Source organism: Antechinus flavipes, chromosome 5, assembly GCF_016432865.1.
Source record: "Antechinus flavipes isolate AdamAnt ecotype Samford, QLD, Australia chromosome 5, AdamAnt_v2, whole genome shotgun sequence".
Taxonomy (NCBI): Eukaryota; Metazoa; Chordata; class Mammalia; order Dasyuromorphia; family Dasyuridae; genus Antechinus; species Antechinus flavipes.
The window spans coordinates 40,689,910-40,706,956 of NC_067402.1; the positions used below are offsets into that span (position 1 = coordinate 40,689,910).

General features: G+C 40.9%; 1 protein-coding gene across 1 annotated transcript; it reads right to left on the reverse strand.

The window, feature by feature from the left end:
- Positions 1 to 4,309: 4,309 nt before the first annotated feature.
- On the reverse strand, positions 4,310 to 6,715 carry LOC127537805 (cell division cycle 5-like protein). Its single transcript, XM_051961081.1, has one exon. The coding sequence runs from the start codon at positions 6,713 to 6,715 to the stop codon at positions 4,310 to 4,312; it is 2,406 nt and encodes an 801-aa protein (XP_051817041.1).
- Between the last annotated feature and the right edge of the window lie 10,332 nt (positions 6,716 to 17,047).

Here is a 17,047-nt window from a genome sequence, read left to right on the forward strand (position 1 = left end):
GTCTTCAGTCAGTATGGGGAGGCAACTTGAATTTTATGGAAACAATTTGTCTTTGAAAATACTGATGCCGATTGTAAAAAAGCATTAGTTGGGCAAAAAACTAGAAATGATTCAAAGGTGTCAGAATATTGGGACTTCTACTTTTCAAGCAGCTGCACTAAATCAGGAAAAATTACGATCTAAAAATTTCAAATTCTCATAGATGCTATAATTGTGGACAATTGGCTCATATAAAAAAAAAATTGCACTTCAACAGATAAACCTTTGGACTTTGAGTCCAAAATGTAGAGCCAACTCTGGCCCAGTCAAACAATGGGCACTTTCCCTTATTTCCCCCTCAAGCTGTGCCTGCAAACAATATACCTTAAATCCTTCTTTTTTGACAGCACAAGATTTAATGCATGCTATCCCGGGAAGTTCCAGGCATGATTTGTCCCCCTTGGTGTCACACTGAATTATAGATAATATAGAATATATTATTTCCCCACTCGAGTCCCATTTGAGTCCACTTCTTTCTGTGGGAAAAATTTCCTTTTTTCTGGTTTTGCCAGGTTTTATTTTAGGATACATTTCATGGGCCTTGCTAGGGTTTAAGGTTGTGCCTGGAGTAGTAGATTCTGATTTTGGGGGGAAAATATGTATTCTTTTTTGTGCCACTACTCACCACAATATTTTTAAAAGGGGGAGAAGATAGCACAGTTATTAATAATACCTTACAAAAAATGGGAAAAGCATAAAAATAAAATAACATTTTAAAAATTTGGGGTGGTAAAGATTTTGGAGGTACAGGAAAAGAGTCATTCTAGATGCAATCTATGGCTGATTCTAAGTCAATTTTAAAATAGAAATTAGAAGGGATAATTTAGTTACTGTAAATAATTATCAAAAATTGGTGAGGCATATTAATTGGATAAAAACTGTATTGAAATTGGAAACACATAGATTGACAAAATTATTCAAAATTTTAAGAGGAGATTCCAACCCTAATTGAAAAAGAAGTCTGAGAAGCAGCTGCTAGCAGTAGATGGTATTTACAGATGCTACTAATAAACAATCAGCCATATATATTCCACCTACTACTAAATAGGTTTTTAACACCCCATTCGAATATACATAGCAGAATGAGTTATATGCAATATTACTGCATTGTATACTGCTCAAGAAACTTAATATTTTTCAGATAGCAAATTTGCTGCTTTTGCAACAGTCCCAGCTTTGGACATCCTGCATGTTGAATGAGATATCTTTAATGTTAATTATTTCTATTGTTTAAAAGAAGAGTTTGTGTTTGCACGATGTTTTTATTTTTCAACTTTATGGTTTTCAGCAAAGCTGGAACAGTCTTCCTCCATGTCATTTTTGGCTGTGTCTGTGTCTATGTCTCTGCACAGAATGTCTGTGTCATATTTGATCTGTGAGCTAATTTTTGTTACATGGAAAGGTTTCTTAACATCCTTAATTCCCATTTTTAAAAGGGAAATAGCCTTACTATTTTTTCCTGTGGACCTAAGTTCTGGCCAAGTTTGGGGTTGCGGGAAATGTTAGCTAGTCAAAATTACAGAGATGTGAAAATGACAACAGATTCTCAAGATTTTGAGACAGACTGAATAAGGAATTTGGCAACTAGTCAAAACAACAATTAGAAAAGTCATAACTTTTTCCTAACTCTTCTTTGACTTCTTTCTTGTCTGGAGTCTTCTTCTTTGCTCTGCTCCCTGGAGTCCTGAATGCATAAGGATTGCTAACAAGATTGATATAGCCCAAATCTGTTTGCTAACTCCTCTCAGATCAGATCAGATTGAGAAAAGAGAATGTTAAAGTACTGGAGGGGAAGCAGCTGGTGGGGACCCCACAAAACCCTTGCCCAAAACAACCCCCCATCCCAGCTTGAGGGAATGGGGATGGTCAAGTTTCACCTGACCTCCACAAGGATGATGCAGAAGAGCGTAATGAAGCATTGTCATCATCTCTTTTAACGAGTTCTTCATTTTTTCCATATCTCATCGATGTCATCCGATTGCCAGTGATCCATGGTTACAAATCCGACTGGGTTATGGTTTGTATGTTTTCCTGGTGGGTGGGAGGATTTCCCTGTTATACTGACCCAATCTCTGGGGTAGCAAAAATCCTCTGAGGGAAAACAATCGTGGCATTATTAGTGGGGGGGGAGGAGTCCCAATATATGTGATTTTAAAGGAGTTTCATTAGCTAAGCTACTTTCATTCTGGTCAGTTATTCAGCACTTCCATTGTGCCTATCACTGCCAGTCATCAGGAATGATTAGTTAATTTTAAAAGTACTTGGATAAGTGCTCTGAAAAGCTGGATGTTTTCTGATGCCCAGTCCTACTCTACCTGTGGTTGCAAATAGAGAAGGAAAAGACTGCTTCCTCCAGTACTCTATTGACTTAGCTCAGAAAACATGAGAGACTTACCAAATTGTCTTAAGTTCCCAGACTCAGGTCCTGATCCAAGCTGGTCACTAGGTCCATTGGAAACACCATTTTTGAACCCTTGGAAGGTCCTTTGGAAGTCCCACTCAGCACTCTCACTGAAGTAAAATTCCGGGTTGTTGTTTTTGGAGTGGAGTCCTAGATTGACTGATCATTTCTCAAATAGGGCAAGTGCCCCCTTCTTGGATTGCAGAATCTAGAGGTGAACTGACCTTGAAAATCTAATGGGGTCCAAAGCGGCCCACATCTGAGATAGACAACTGTTCCCAAGATCCCCAGCCTGACACGCAGACTTCAGCAGATGTCAAGCTACATCCAAGAAATTTGTTATGGCCTGAGATTAGCAGTTACTCTCTCTGAACTAATCTTTAATCTCTCTCTTTACTACTATCCTTGAAATAGCAAGGTTGTCCCCACTTCCATTCTAGGTGGCAACCTCCCTTCCCTTTGGGAAAGACTCTATGTTTTTGTGTATACTATGGCCAAATCATCCCTATTTGCAGGGAATCACTCAACTGGAGTTCCTCTCTGGTTAAAGTTGTCCTTCCCTTGGCAGCAGAGCCCTGGTTTCCTGCCCATTGTGACCTGGAAAATTCTTGCCAAGAATGTCCAAAACCTTTAAGACAGTATCAGGAGGATTTCCAAAATCTGGTCTGAGGATGAGTGGTGCTTCTACAATCCTTAATACAATTAAATGTCTCAGGTTCTCTCACATGCATTATAAACGTTATAACTATCAATGACCACTGACATAAGCCCTTCTGAAAATTGTGTTACACTATCTTCAAATGCATATTTTTCCTGATTTTGTTCAGGCTCTGATGGAGCTGTGGTTTACAGCTGGAACAGAATATGCTAGGACAGGGTCTTTTGTTTCCTAATATTTATTTTTAGTTAAAGAAATTCCTGCTATATTATCAGTTCTCTTCAACTAAATCTCTTTCTTTATGTCATTATTTAATATTTTGATCCCAGTTACATCCAAAACATTTTTTATTTGTTTTTAAGATGTTTGAGTTATAGGTTCTCTCCCTTATCCCCACCCACAATTAAGAAACCAAATGTGATGTAATGCAAAGCAGACCAGAATTCTCTTGTGAAGAGACTCCTCTAGAGGCAGAATAATGTCTTTTTTTTTTTTTTTTAACTAAGGGCCATCTAGATTACTAGAAGTTTCCATCAAATACTTTGCCCAAATTGTCTTCTGCCCTCTAGGATGTGTAACTACTGTGATTGGATACAAGGCAAGAACAAGGATAGTTTCAATCCAATTGTTAGCTAGTAATATTTCTTTCTCTAACTTCCCCTCCCCTCTCTCCCCAAGACAACAATCAATCTCCTATAGCCGATATATGTACAATAATTTTCAATATAACTACATATTAGGCATGTGGTGAAAGAAAAATCAGAAAGGGGAAAATCACATCTGCTATTTTTTAAAGTTAATTTTTATTTGAGAATTTACTAACAGTCAACATACTTAAGAGTTCATTAACAATTTTTAAATATGATTTTGACAGGTCAAAACTAAAGTATTGTAATCATGACAATACTAAAAGAATGATGATCCTCTTAAAAAATTAACCTCTGAAAACTCTTGTGGAGCCAGAATTGATACCTAAAGAATCTAAGAATTACTCAATGGTCAGTGTAACAGTCATTTAATTATAAAAGCCTAAAGGTCAATAAGATAATATGGATCTTAGGACAGTTGAGGGGATCTATCCAAAACAAGCAAACAAAAAAAGAATGAAAACAAAATTCCACAGACAACAAGTCAATCTTTTGATAAATGTAAACATCAACTTCACTCTTGCTAAGGATGGACTGTTTCTTTAAGAAGAATCAAAGAATGTTTCAGTATTTTGACTCTAATGCTTCTTTCTGGAGCAGCAAATCTGAGTATCTTTGTTGAAGGTCCTTTTCTCTTATTTGCTGCTTATGGATATCTTCTTTTAAATGTTCCATCCTCCTGGTAATCGATGAATCCTCATGTCCCTTTAGATGTTGAAAAGTCCAGAGCTCCAAGTGAACTTGCTCTATTTGGTTCCCTAAGTCATTCAACTGGTTCACCAGTCTCATGGCTCGAGACTGGTAGCCACCCAGCAAAATTTTCAACTTATTTTCCATTTTTGCAGCTCTCTTAGCTTCTGTGCTCATGTGAGCCCTATTTATCTCCAGTCTCTTTTCAAGGGATTCAATTCTCTCCTTTCTACTAGCCAAGTTGGCTCTTGTGTATCTTCTCTGCCCAGGGAGATATAAAACTTGACTGTAACATTCTTCCCACACCTGCTTGTAAGCCTCATCTGACAGCTCTCCATGGCTCATTCCTTGCTTGACTACTTCCATCTCCTGTGTCAGAAGGTCATGAGCCTTCTTCAGTTCATCTTTGGAGAATTTCTTGTAAGAGTTGTGTTCTAGGCAAGTTCTGTGTTTGTTACTCTTCTTTGCAAACGCTATACTTTCCCCCTTTGTCTTTCCAGCTGGTTCTCCATAAGGATGATGCAGAATATCATAATTAAGTATTGTAATCATCTCCTTTTTAATGAGTTCTTCAGCTTTCTGTAGATCTGTTAGTGGCGTGTCTACATCCAAGGGTTTGAAGACAGTTTCATTGATTTCTGAAGGTCTTGGCAGATCCTTCTGAACAGCTCCGTGCATTTCTTGGAATTCCTTTTCCCGTTCTGCATCTTGGCTAGCCTGCTTTTGAGCGTCCACATCAGCTGCATCTTCTACCCAAGTCTCCTCCAACTCCTGGTCTCCTTGGTTCTTCTCAAAATTTTCTGGTAGAACAATCTCAAAGTCGTTCTTAGGAGCAGGAAGGCCCATGAAGCCTAACCGGAGATGTTCCCCAGATATTCTTTCCATCTGCTTCCCGTAGGAGGGCTCGCTGTCATCTGCCCATCCCTCTTCGGGATTTATGTGAAGATCGTCCCTTAGAGGAGTTCTGCCTGGGGTAGGGCCAACAGCCATCCCACCCTGAGGTGTCAGTCCTTCAGCTCCCTGAGAAGGAGTCCTGAATAGAGCAGACAAGACTGTGTTTGGCGTCTGAACGATCTGTTTTTGAGGGGTCTGCCCAGAGAAGGCACTCTCCTTCAGGGGTGTATTAAGACCACCTTTCAGGGGGGTGTCCACGTTGGTAAGAGCCATCAGGTTCTGGGCTTCTTGCAGAATTCGGTCTTGAGTAACTGGAGTTCTGAGGGTGCTCAGAGCCACCCTACTGTGGGCGCGCTGATAATCGTCGGGTAAAAGAGCACTGGCAGCAGAATTCCCTCTGCCCCCTTCCTCGGCCACCTGCCGGGCGCTTTCCCAGGCTTGGCCAATTTTGACAACTTCCCGAAGTTCGGCGTCTGAAACCTGGGGTGGGGGGAGCACTAATTTGCTCCTCTTTTTAGTCGCTTCTGGGGCTCCGCAACTTTGAAGAATCGCTGCCGGCAAATCGGACTCCCTTTTCCTTTTCCAGCCTCGCCTGTCTTTCTCCCTCTCCCGACTTTCTCTTTGCGACCTGAGCTCGGCATCGAGATCTCGCCGTTCTAGCGTGTGAAAGTCCACAGCGAGGCCCGGAAGGCTTTCTGCAGAGGTGTCGTGGAAGCCCGGGGCCGGCTTCTTTTCGAAGGGGATTTCGGCGTTGTAATCGACTCCCCTCTTCTTCCTCCTTTTCCTGCGCAGCTCTATGCCAGCCGCCCTCAGTTCCCTGGTCTTCTGGAGGGCCGCCAGGCGCCTGGCTTCTTCCAGCTGTTTCTCCCTGGCCTTCCTCTTGGCCTTCTTTCCCTGCGTGTTGGCCAGGCGGGCTCTGGCCTCGGAGAGCATTTCCAGCTCGTCCTCGTCCATGTCAATGGGGTCGGGTCTGGCCGGCCTGCTTTCCGGATTGGGATCGACGTCTCCGGGGCGAAGTTTCCGCGGATCGTCCGCCGCGTCTTCTTCCCCGTCCCTTTGGGCAGCTCGGTCCAGGAGCCGCTCGTAGTGCTGCAAGCACTGCGCGGCCGTCCTACCGCCCACCACGGCGGCGATGGCGCGCCACTGGCAGGGCAGGATTCTGGCCAGATGCAGCAGCTTTTCTTCCTCCTCCCTGGCCCACTCCGTCTTCTTGATGCTCGGCTCGAGCCACTCGGTCCAGCGGGCCTTGCACTGCTTGGCGGACTTGCGGTGCAGCAGGGAGGCGATCCGCGCCCACTGGTTGCTTCCGTACTTCATGACGGCCGCCTTGAGGATTTCGTCCTCCGTGTTCCTCCACGCGCCCCCCTTGATCAGGATGCGAGGCATCTTGGCGGAAGGCCGGCGGCCGGGCAGTCAGCCGCGGAGATCGGGACCACACGGAAACGGGGAGCGCGCCTCCAAGCAAACGCGGGCCCTCCTTGGAAGGATAAGGCGCGGCTTCTGGGAATGGGCAGCTGAATTGGGCTTCGGGCATCCAACGGAATCAGGGTCGGAGGGCTGGTCGGAGGAGCTGAGTCCAGGCGCCTTCAGCTCTGGGAGTAAGAGGGAAATGGGCTGGGGCTGGATTCTGCTGCTTATATAGCTCAGAGAGGCTGGGAGGGGAGGTGGGGAGGTGGGGAGGGCAGAAGAGAATGGGGAAGGGGGAGGGGCGGAGTCGTGGGCAGTGGCTAAGACTGGGAGGCCTTGTTGCCCCTGAGGAGCGGGAGGCAAGTAGAACCTGGAGTGGCCAGACGCCAGGAAGCTAGATTTCCACGAAGCGGCCCGATTCGTGGAGAACACGGGAAGGCTTTTGTCTGGGAGGATTCTGGGGGAACATTTGAGACAGGACTGCCCAAGGCTCGAAGGCTGTCTGCTGGCCCCAGTGGCCCCAGCTCTAACTGGCCCTGGCCCTGAGGCCGTTTCTCTTGATGCTCCCTTAATGGTCCGGGACCCCTCCCTCCCCCCGCTGTGGAAGCCCTTCTGAATTCACACCTTCCTCTGGCAAGCTAGCTAACCCGAAGTTGACTTTGTTTTTCAAATTTAATCTGACCATCACACTTGTAAACTCAGGAGCAAATACAGGTGTTAACACGTATGCAAAAGTGTAAACATACTGATGTGGATGGGACTTTAGTTTTTCCCCCGATGGTACTTTATTTTCCCAAATAACATGTAAAAATCTTTTTCAGCTTTCCTTTTTATAAGACTTTGTGTTCTTCTTCCCTTCCTTAGCTCCCCCTCTGCAAGACAGCAAGCAATGTGATATAGGTTTAAAAACATATTTTCATATTTGTCATATTGTTCTAGAAATATCAAACCAAAAGGTTAAATCAAAAATAAAAGAAAGACAAAGCAAAGAAAAGCAAAACAAGGTGGAAATGGGATGCTTTGGACCACATTCAGTCTTCCTAGTTCTTTCTCTGGATGTGAATGGCTCTTTCCACCCCAAGATTACTGCATTTGTCTTGAATCATCAAATTGCTGAGAAGGGCCAAGTGGGGATGAAACTTTAGTCTGTGATCTTAACCTGCTTCCCAAAGGAGAAAGGAGACTTGGTTGCTGCTTTTGGCATCACCACCCAAACAAAAGTGGTTGAAGCTTCATCACTACCTGTGGCCATTTAGCAGAACAAGCTGGACTGGATGCAGTAGCCAGGGCTTGGGAATTAGGAAAAGGAAAAAGGATTCATTTCTACACCTGATGACAGGGAGGCACTAGTGGGTCGCATATGACTTTTGGAAAGCTAGCTAGCTTTCTCATCTCCTCAGCATACCCCATTAGAAATCAGAAGCAGCTTTCCCATCTTTAAATGGGTTCCCAAGTCAGCAGTAATCAAAATTCCAGGACACAGCCAAAAAGGGAACATTCATCAAACCTCAGCTTTAGCAACATTATACAACACTTGTCACACAAATAAAGCCAGATCTAAACAAGTGGAAAAATATCAATTGCTCAAGGGTAAGCAGAGCTCATATAATCAGCATGAAGATTTGGCCTCAATTGATCCACTTTTTCAGGGCCATATTAAACTTCCAAAAAATTATTTTATGGAACTAAAATAAATAATAACAAAATTCTTCTAGAAGAACAGAAGGTCAAGGATATCAAGGGAATTAATGAAAAAGATGGTAGCTTAGCAATAACAAACCTAAAACTATATCATAAGGATGATGCAGAAGATCATAATGACGCATTGTGATCATCATTTTTTAAATGAATTCTTCACTTTTCTGTAGATCTGTTAGTGATGGGTCTACATTGAAGGGTTTGAGCACAGTTTCGTTGATTTCTGAAGGTCTTAGCAGATCCGTTTTTTTTTTTTAATTTTTATTTAATAATTACTTTATATTGACAGAACCCATGCCAGGGTAATTTTTTTTTACAACATTATCCCTTGCACTTGTTTCTGTTCCGATTTTTTCCCCTCCCTCCCTTCACCCCCTCCCCTAGATGGCAAGCAGTCCTTTATATGTTGGATATGTTGCAGTATATCCTAGATACAATATATGTTTGCAGAACCGAACAGTTCTCTTGTTGCATAGGGAGAATTGGATTCAGAAGGTATAAATAACCCGGGAAGAAAAACTAAAATGCAGATAGTTCACATTCGTTTCCCGGTGTTCTTTCTTTGGGTGTAGCTGCTTTTATCCGTCATTTATCAATTGAAACTCAGTTAGGTCTCTGTCAAAGAAATCCACTTCCATCAAAATATGTCTTCATACAATATTGTTGTCGAAGTGTATAATGATCTCCTGGTTCTGCTCATTTAATTTAGCATCAGTTCATGTAAGTCTCGCCAGTGCTCTCTGTATTCATCCTGCTGGTCATTTCTTACAGAACAATAATATTCCATAACATTCATATACCACAATTTACCCAGCCATTCTCCAATTGATGGGCATCCATTCATTTTCCAGTTTCTGGCCACTACAAACAGGGCTGCTACAAACATTTTGGCACATACAGGTCCCTTTCCCTTCTTTAGTATTTCTTTGGGATATAAGCCCAATAGAAACACTGCTGGATCAAAGGGTATGCACAATTTGATAATTTTTTGGGCATAATTCCAGATTGCTCTCCAGAATGGTTGGATTCGTTCACAACTCCACCAACAATGCATTAGTGTCCCCGTTTTCCCGCATCCCCTCCAACATTCATCATTATTTTTTCCTGTCATCTTAGCCAATCTGGCAGGTGTGTAGTGGTATCTCAGAGTTGTCTTAATTTGCATTTCTCTGATCAATAATGATTTGGAACACTCTTTCATATGAGTGGTAATAGTTTCAATTTCATCCTCTGAAAATTGTCTGTTCATATCCTTTGACCATTTATCAATTGGAGAATGGCTTGATTTCTTATAAATTTGAGTCAGTTCTCTATATATTTTGGAAATGAGGCAAATGCCTCATTAGAACCTTTAACTGTGAAGATGTTTTCCCAGTTTGTTGCTTCCCTTCTAATCTTGTTTGCATTAGTTTTGTTTGTACAAAGGCTTTTTAATTTGATGTAATCAAAATTTTCTATTTTGTGATCAGTAATGGTCTCTAGTTCATCTTTGGTCACAAATTTCTTTCTCCTCCACAAGTCTGAGAGATAAACTATTCTATGTTCCTCTAATTTATTTATAATCTCGTTCTTTATGCCTAGGTCATGGACCCATTTTAATCTTATCTTGGTATATGGTGTTAAGTGTGGGTCCATGCCTAATTTCTTTAGCAGATCCTTTTGAACAGCTTCATGCATGTGTTACAATTCCTTTTCATGTTCTGTATCTTAGATAGCCTGCTTTTGAGCATCCACATCAGCTGCATCTTCTACATAAATTTCCTCAATCTCCTGTTATCCTTGCTCCTTCTCAACATTTTCTGGTAGAACCATCTCAATATTGTAACTTTGCCTAGAGCTTCTAGAGTAAAAGTCCTAAGACCTAATGAGGCATTTGCCAACAGCTTAATGATTGAACTCCAACCTTCACTCAGTATGGGAAGGCAATTTAAATTTTATTGAAACAACTTGCCTTTGAAAATACTAATGCAGATTGTTTAAAAAAAAAAAACATTAGCTGGGGGGAAAACTAGAAACGATTCAAAGATGTCGGAATATTGGGACTTCTACTTTTTAAGAGGCTGCACTGAATCAGGAAAATTTATGATCTTACAAAATTTCAAATTCTTATAGATGCTATAATTGTGGACAATTTGCACATATAAGAAAAAATTCGTATTACTCAAAAGGTTGCACTTCATCACAATTCAGTAGATCAACCTTTTAAGTCCAAAATGCAGGCAAACAATGGGCACTTTCCTTTTATTTCCCCCTCAAGCTGTGCCCGAAAACAAAATACTTTAAATCTTATTTTTTTGACAGTTCAAGATTTAATGCATTCTATCCAGAAAGTGCAGGCCTTGATTTGTCCCTCTCGGTGTCACATGGAATTACAGATAACATAGAGTATATTCTATCCCTACTAGAGACCCACTTGAGTCCATTTCCTTCTGGTATGCTAGGTCTTATTTTAGGATGCAGTTCATGGGCATTGCTAAGATTCTGATTTTTGGGGGAAATATGTACGTTTTGCTATGCTTCTCCTCGCCACGATATTTTTTTTAAAAGGGGGGGGGGGGGAGCTGGACTCCACCAGATGAGGAGAAATATGAATTGGTACTTAAAATTCTATGAACAGAAAGAGATGGTAGGTAAATATTGCTGTGGATTCCCTTTGATGATGGCAGGGTAAAAAGAATAGGAAGGAAGGACGAGGGAGATGAAGAGTCATTCACTTGGGCTTGCATGTTGGGAGTGATAGAATATACACAGTATTTAAGCAAAGCTTATTATAGTCCTTTGAGAATTGTTCCATCTCAAATGAACCATGTACTTCCCAAAGTAATCCATGGTGCTTAGCTGTTTGCCCATAACTTAAAGCCTGAATTTTTCAAGGAAAGTCCCCTCCATCATAAGAGAAATATAGAAAACTTAGGGGGAAAAAAAAGAAGACTTAGGAAATTCTACTTTCCTCCTGGAATCAAGTTCTCCCAATCTACCAAAGGCTTAGGACATGGTGGGGAGCTGGGGGAGAGGGGGGGGTTATGGTCAAATAGATAGACTCTTCACTGAGATCATGATCACACTGCAACAGCAACCCAAAAATTTGCCCTTCTTACTTTCTACTGCTGCCTTACTTTGCTCTGTTCCTTGGCCTTGATGCCAATTTTCAAATGACCTATCAACCATGTGAACATTTTAACTCTAGATGAATAAGGGCCATTTTAAGATCTCTGACTCTGACTTAAGATCTCTATAATAGCAAAACTGGTCTGTTCAATCTTTCTATATTTCCAACTTAATACTTGTAAGGCAACTAGGTGACACAGTGCATAGAGCCCTGGAATCAGGAAGATCATCTGGCCCTCAGTGATCTTTCTCTCTTCTGAATTCCTATGATATTTATTGTTTCTCAGTTGTGGGCTACTTGCCCTGGATTACTTTGTGTTATTGATTTTGCATGCATTTTCTGTTTCCCCAAACAAAAAGCCCTTTTAATCTTCTGTACAGACCTTATATAAATGCAAGCTATTATTATGTTTCTTTCTCCCAAGTATCTATCAAAGTCCCTGCAAAAAAGAGACAAGAAACAAAACTAACAAGCATTGATATAGTGTTTCACAAAACACTTTTTATATGAAATAGAGTTAGAGGTTGCCTGCCCATAATGGATGTTCAATCAGGTCAATAGATAATAAGGCTGTTTTTTTTAAGTTTAGACTCCTATGGGGCTACCCCCTCGGCCACCCTCATCCCCACCCCAGCACAGATATTGCAGGGTAGTGTGAACTGGGAAAAGGAACAGAGAAATAAACTGTATTGAAAGAAGTATCCTCCAGGGAAATAAATGAAACAGAAAGATAAACAACTTAATCTAGCATCCATGGGTGTCATGAGACAGAGAGAAAAGTTATAGTAGGAGGGAGAAGCCATAAAGGGATTAGCTCATGGAATGATGATACCCTGGTATCCCTGAACCCCAGTAGAATCCTGATGATCCAAGAACCCATCTTGGAGGTTTTAGAGGAATTTACACCCAAAAGGGAGGCAGACATCCATGCTGGCTCTAGATAGTAAGCTGAGGGGCAATCATTTTATCACCACATCTGCTTATGGTCTAAAAAATAATCCCCTCACCCTCAATACTCTGTAATTCCTCAGTTTCCTTTGCTGGATCTTCATCCAGAACCTGCCTTCTAAATGTCAGTGCTCCACAGAGTTCCTTCCTAAACCTTTTTCTCTTTTCCCTCTTTGATACCTCTATTCATGATGCATCAGTTTCCTCATGGATTAAATTATCTTCTCTATGTTGATGATCCTATTTATCATCAGCATCTAGTTATCCTGCCCTAATGTCTCTGCTGACCTCCAATCACATTTCTAACTGACTTTCAAATATCTCTTAACTGCATGATCAGTACACATCTTAAACTTACCATCTCCCAACTGAACTCATTCTATTTCTTCCTAAATCTTACCTTCTTCATACCATCTGTGCTATTGTAAAGGGCATAAATATCATCTTCCCAGTCCTTCAGATTCACGACCTCGGGGTCATTCGGGACTCCTCACCATCTTTCAATCTGCCATATGTAATCAATTGCTTATATACAATAATTTCACTCTTGTGACATCTCTCAAATATGCTTCCTTCTCTCTTCTGCCATTGCCACCACCCTGGGGTGAGCATCATCTTCTCACATGCGAACCATTTATTGCAATGACTGCTGGTGACTCCGCCTGACTCAAGTCTTTCTCCACTGCAGTCCATTTTCTGTTGAGCCATGAAAGTGATTTTCTTAAAGCACAAGTCTGATAATGTCACTCCCACATTCAATAAACTCAGTGATATTCTTGACTTCAAATATAAAATGCTCTGACACTGAAATCACTCCACAATCACCCCTTTCCAGTTTCCTTACATCCTACTTCCCATCATGTACCCTTCAGTCCAACACCACTGCATTGTCCGTGTTACACAAACAAGACTTTTCATCTTTTGACTGCAGACCTTCTCTGGCTGTCCTCCATCTCTGGAGTATACTTTCCCTCTTGTTTGCCTACTGGTTTTCCAGCTAACATCCTACCTTTCACCAGAAGCCTTTCATAACTCCTCTTAATTCTAGTACCTCCCTATCTGTTAATCATTTCCTATTATATATGTGTGTGTGTGTATACATATATATGTATACATATACATATATATATAGCTTATTTAAATATATCTGTTTGTTTTTGTCTCCCCCAGCAAGTTGTAGGCTGTCTTTTACCTCTTTTTATATAGCTAGCCCTTAGCAAAGTGCATGGCACATAGTAGGTAATTAATGTTTAGAGAATTCTCCATTTTTTCTCTTATTTTTTAAAAATAATTTTATTATCAATTAAATTTTGTGATTGGATTTATGATGATCACATGGTCTAGAAATAGGGGGTTGAGTACTAAATGAGAGCATGGACCATGATTAACATAACTCATTATCCAAGATAGTCACACTGAACATTCATAAAGAAATTAGAGGTTCCAATGCCAGAAGCCTCAAAGGCTTTAGGAGCCCAGTGTTTGCACATTTATCACCTCCTTCAGTCTTGACAAACAAAAGCCCTGTGAAGTTGGTTCTCAGGCCATATTCCCCTTTTAGTGAAGGAGCCACTGAAGCTCAGAGAATGTATAACTTTTCTTAGTTATGCAGCTACAAAGGGGCAGGTGCAGAATAGATGAGAGAGTTCACATTTAGATGTGCTTTAGAGTTGGGAAAGCATCTTACATATGCTTTCTCATTCAGTCCTTACTGCAACTCTATGAAGCAGGAACCAATATCATCCCCATTTTACAGAAAAGGAAACTGAGGTTCAGAAAGGTTAAGTGACTTCCCAGGTTAAGTAAATAATGTAAACAGGATTCAAACCAAGTCTTTTTCAAAGTCCAGTTCATTATTCATTATCCTAGGGTTTTTTAACATGTGTGTATATGTATGTATGCATGTGCATGTGTGATGGACTCCTTTGGCTATCTGGTGATTGCCCATGGGACCTTCTGTGAATAATATGCATAAACTAAAATATAGATGATTACAAAAGAAACCAATTATACTGAAACATAATTATCTAATTGTTGTTGTTTAAAGCAAATTCCTAAGTTAAGAATCTTTACATTATACCATGTTTCCTCTCAATTAATAAAGGAAAAAATTCATTGCAAATGCAGTCTTTTTGGAACCAAAAGATCAATAGGGAATAATCCAGAACAAATAAACGCCTTCTTTGGGGGCATCCGAGAGGAATTCATGCCCTTTCCAAACTGATATTGGGAAGTAGATGAAAAGTGCCATCTGAGGTGTGATGGCAATTTTGAAAGGATCTTCTTCAATGAAAAGGTGTCTTTTCTTTGTTTGTCCCCACCACCCCTCCAGCACCAGCTGTCTTCTCTAATTTTCTGTCAGGATTAGTTGACAAGACAAGGGCTTCATCTGTGGACAATAAAGCCATGTTGTTCAAAGTCTGACAGAATCCTTTTCAAGAGTGTTGACAGAATTGCCGTCACCCAGACATTATCTAAAGGACTTGAACATGTCTAGCTTTTAATTGCTTTGCCCTCCTACACAGAAGCTGTTTGGTGCATTAATTAGGGCATTTTAGCACTTCTTGATTGCATATCTTCTGATAGAAAGCATACTCTGAGGTTTTGGTTAACAGAGAAAGGGAAATCTTACACAATATTGCAGGGTTCATTCTATTAGGCATTTCTATAAGATCCAACCCATAAGTTGAGAGGTATAATAAGCCTTAGAAACCATTGAGTCAAGCCCCTAGCCAGTTAACAAATATTTATTAAGGGCCTACTATGTGCCAGGCACTGTGCTAAACAGTGAAGATATAAAGAAAGTAAAAAACCCTATCTTGCCTCTAATTCTAAGAGCCAAACAATAGTGCACCTAGGTATACTCAAGATAGGTAGAAGGTAGAAGGAAGGTAATCTTAGAAAGATATATTAGTAGCTAGAGAGAAGGGGAAAGACTTCCTTAGGACATATTTGAGCTGAGCCTTAAAGAAAGTCAGGAAAATTAGAAGTCCGAAGGAGGAGGAAAGACATTTCAGACATAAGGGATAGTTAATGCAAAGACATTAACTGGAGATTAATTAGAAAATGGAGCATCATGTCCAAGGAATAGGAAGTAGACCACTGGGGCTGGACTGCAGGAAGTGGAAAGGAGAAAATCTAAGTTGTTTGTCCTTTGTTTTTGAAGAGGACCAATGACATCACAGGATGATATCTTGACTCCTGCATGAGTTGAGGCAAGTTGCCCAGTCATGGACGTCAAGGGCAGGAAAAAAGTCAAGAAAATGAGCAATGGTCCTGGATGCAGTGGATGGCCTTGGCATCTTAGATATCTGATCAAGCTTTTGCTTCATCCACCACCCATATCATTGAGAAAAGTCTTCACCTGCTTGGAGTAGACACCACCCTAAGTCACCAAAGGGTTTGTCATTCATCTTCAATCTGGTTTAGCCCATCTGCCAAGAAGGTTTATTAGGATATGGCTGCTATACCTGCTATTCTTGGAATGATAGGTGAGATTTGAGTGCCAAGAGGATAATAAAGATGAATGATGGAAAGAAAGGGACCAAACTGTGAAAAATTTCAAATGCCAAACCAAAGACTTTATATTTGATCGTTTAGATAGTAAGGAATCATTAGAGTTTACTTAATGCAAGTGGGTTAAAGGCAAAGACAAGGTCAGAACTTCACTTTAAAACAGGTGTTTTGATTGGAGTTGAACTGAGAATGGAATGGAATCCATAGACACCTGAAAGCCAGGAGACCACTTAAAAAGTCATTGTAATATGTTATGGGCTAGAACTTGAAATGAGGTGATAACTCACTGGAATTGATAGAAAGAGAGTTCACACATTAATTCACACATTAGAGTTCACAAATGATTCACAAGTTACATCTCCCTCAATCCCACTCTCGGAGGAGGAGTCAACCTTTGAGTTCACACTTCTAAAAGAGCATATAAAAAGACAAGCACTAGAGACTTTCGGAAGGTGGAGAACGAAGGATTTAGAGGGAGACTGAACCTGGCAGAGGCAAAGGATGAGCAACAGGAGCTCTTGGGACCAAGGAAGAAGATAGGCCTCTAAGAAAGCTAACCGGGCTATTTTGAAGGAGACAATAAAGTACTGAACTTTTAACAGCTGGCTGCATTTGAGGTGATTGTTGATTTGAACTGAAATGAAGGCTGCCTCCAGAAGCCCCCCAAGAAATCTACTCACAGAGAGCCATCATATTTTAGAAAAGAAGAACATCACAGTAATAACCACGATAAGAGCTGAGGAGGTCTCAGACTACAGTTCTGGCTGTGAATATGGTATAAAAGAAGTGTTGTAAAGTATTGAAAATAACAATATCTGGCAACAGGTTGAGTATGTGGGATAGATAAGAAAAGTCCAAGACGTCACTATGGCTTACAATAAAGGTTTATAGCCTTATTGTCGGGGGAAACTGAGGCAATAGTCAATACCTAAGGGAATGGTCCCTCACTAGTAATAGAAAAGCTCAAAAAAGGAAATGATTTTGGGGGAAAGAAAATGAGTTCTCATATTTTTCAGATAAGGACATTTGCCCAAGTGACT